Below are 918 nucleotides of genomic sequence, written 5' to 3' on the forward strand. Positions count from 1 at the left end.
TTCTGGGAGTATGCGATTGCGTCCATGGCACTTCCTATCTCCTGCACGGCCGTTCTCATGCGGGGATTCGTCGTGTACTCGAACCAAACCATGCTCGTGTAGCTCACGAGGACGAAAAGGTCGGCATTTCCGAGGACAAGCTGCAGGAATATGAGGGGCAGCGAGAGCACTTCAATCTTCAGGGCGACCAGCGTAATGTACGTCTTCTGCTCCGAGAGATTGAGGGAGGTCTGAAGGATCGGGCTTTTCTCGAACTTTCCCTTGTTTTTTACGACGTATCCGGTAACTGAAAGGGAAGACATGAGCAGAAACGGGAGCATGGGAATTGCCATCCCAGAGACTCCGAGCAGGGAGCAAGCCACAAGCAAGCACCTGAAATTTCCGTCTTTCAGGAGCTTCTGTATGTTTATCGCCGAGCTCTTGAAGAAAATGCATGCTCCATACGTGGCTATAAGACACAAACACGAGCAAATATGCAGGAATCTCTTCGGGAGTCCTATTCCTGTAACTGTCCGTACTACCCCCATAGAGTATGTGAGTATAAATCCAACACTTCCCCAAAACCAAATCTGCTCTATCAGGCCGTCTCTAGAGAGTCCGCCTGTGCTTGTTTTTTTCATTCCCGAAAAGAAATCTGAAAATAAAAGGGCAAATTTTTCAGATGAAAGGAAAGAGAAAAGGTGGCGGAAGAAAGAAGAATACGTCGAATCAGCCGATGGTATTTATGGATGAAGCTGAGAAGACAATATACGGTCAAGTTGTGGCTGCCCTTGGATCTTCCCGTTTTGAAGTTCTCTGCATCGACGCCATCTCCAGGAAGTGCGTCCTACGGGGGAGTATGCACAAGTCCGTTTGGGTGCAGGCAAACGACATTGTCCTGGTCTCTCTTACGGAGGACCAGAAGGATACGGGATACAT

General features: G+C 48.8%; 2 protein-coding genes across 2 annotated transcripts; one reads left to right on the forward strand and one right to left on the reverse strand.

Annotated features, from left to right (window-relative positions):
- On the reverse strand, positions 1-620 carry NEMAJ01_2402 (uncharacterized protein; the record flags this gene model as incomplete). Its single annotated transcript, XM_047916238.1, has 1 exon — positions 1-620. A coding segment is annotated over one exon (620 nt), but the record flags the coding sequence as incomplete, so codon positions are not given.
- A 41-nt stretch (positions 621-661) lies between these two features.
- Positions 662-918, forward strand: NEMAJ01_2401 (translation initiation factor 1A; the record flags this gene model as incomplete). The annotated part of the gene is made up of 1 exon (XM_047916237.1): positions 662-918. A coding segment is annotated over one exon (257 nt), but the record flags the coding sequence as incomplete, so codon positions are not given.

Source organism: Nematocida major, assembly GCF_021653875.1.
Source record: "Nematocida major strain JUm2507 chromosome Unknown 1470, whole genome shotgun sequence".
In the NCBI taxonomy this organism is placed as follows: Eukaryota; Fungi; Microsporidia; genus Nematocida; species Nematocida major.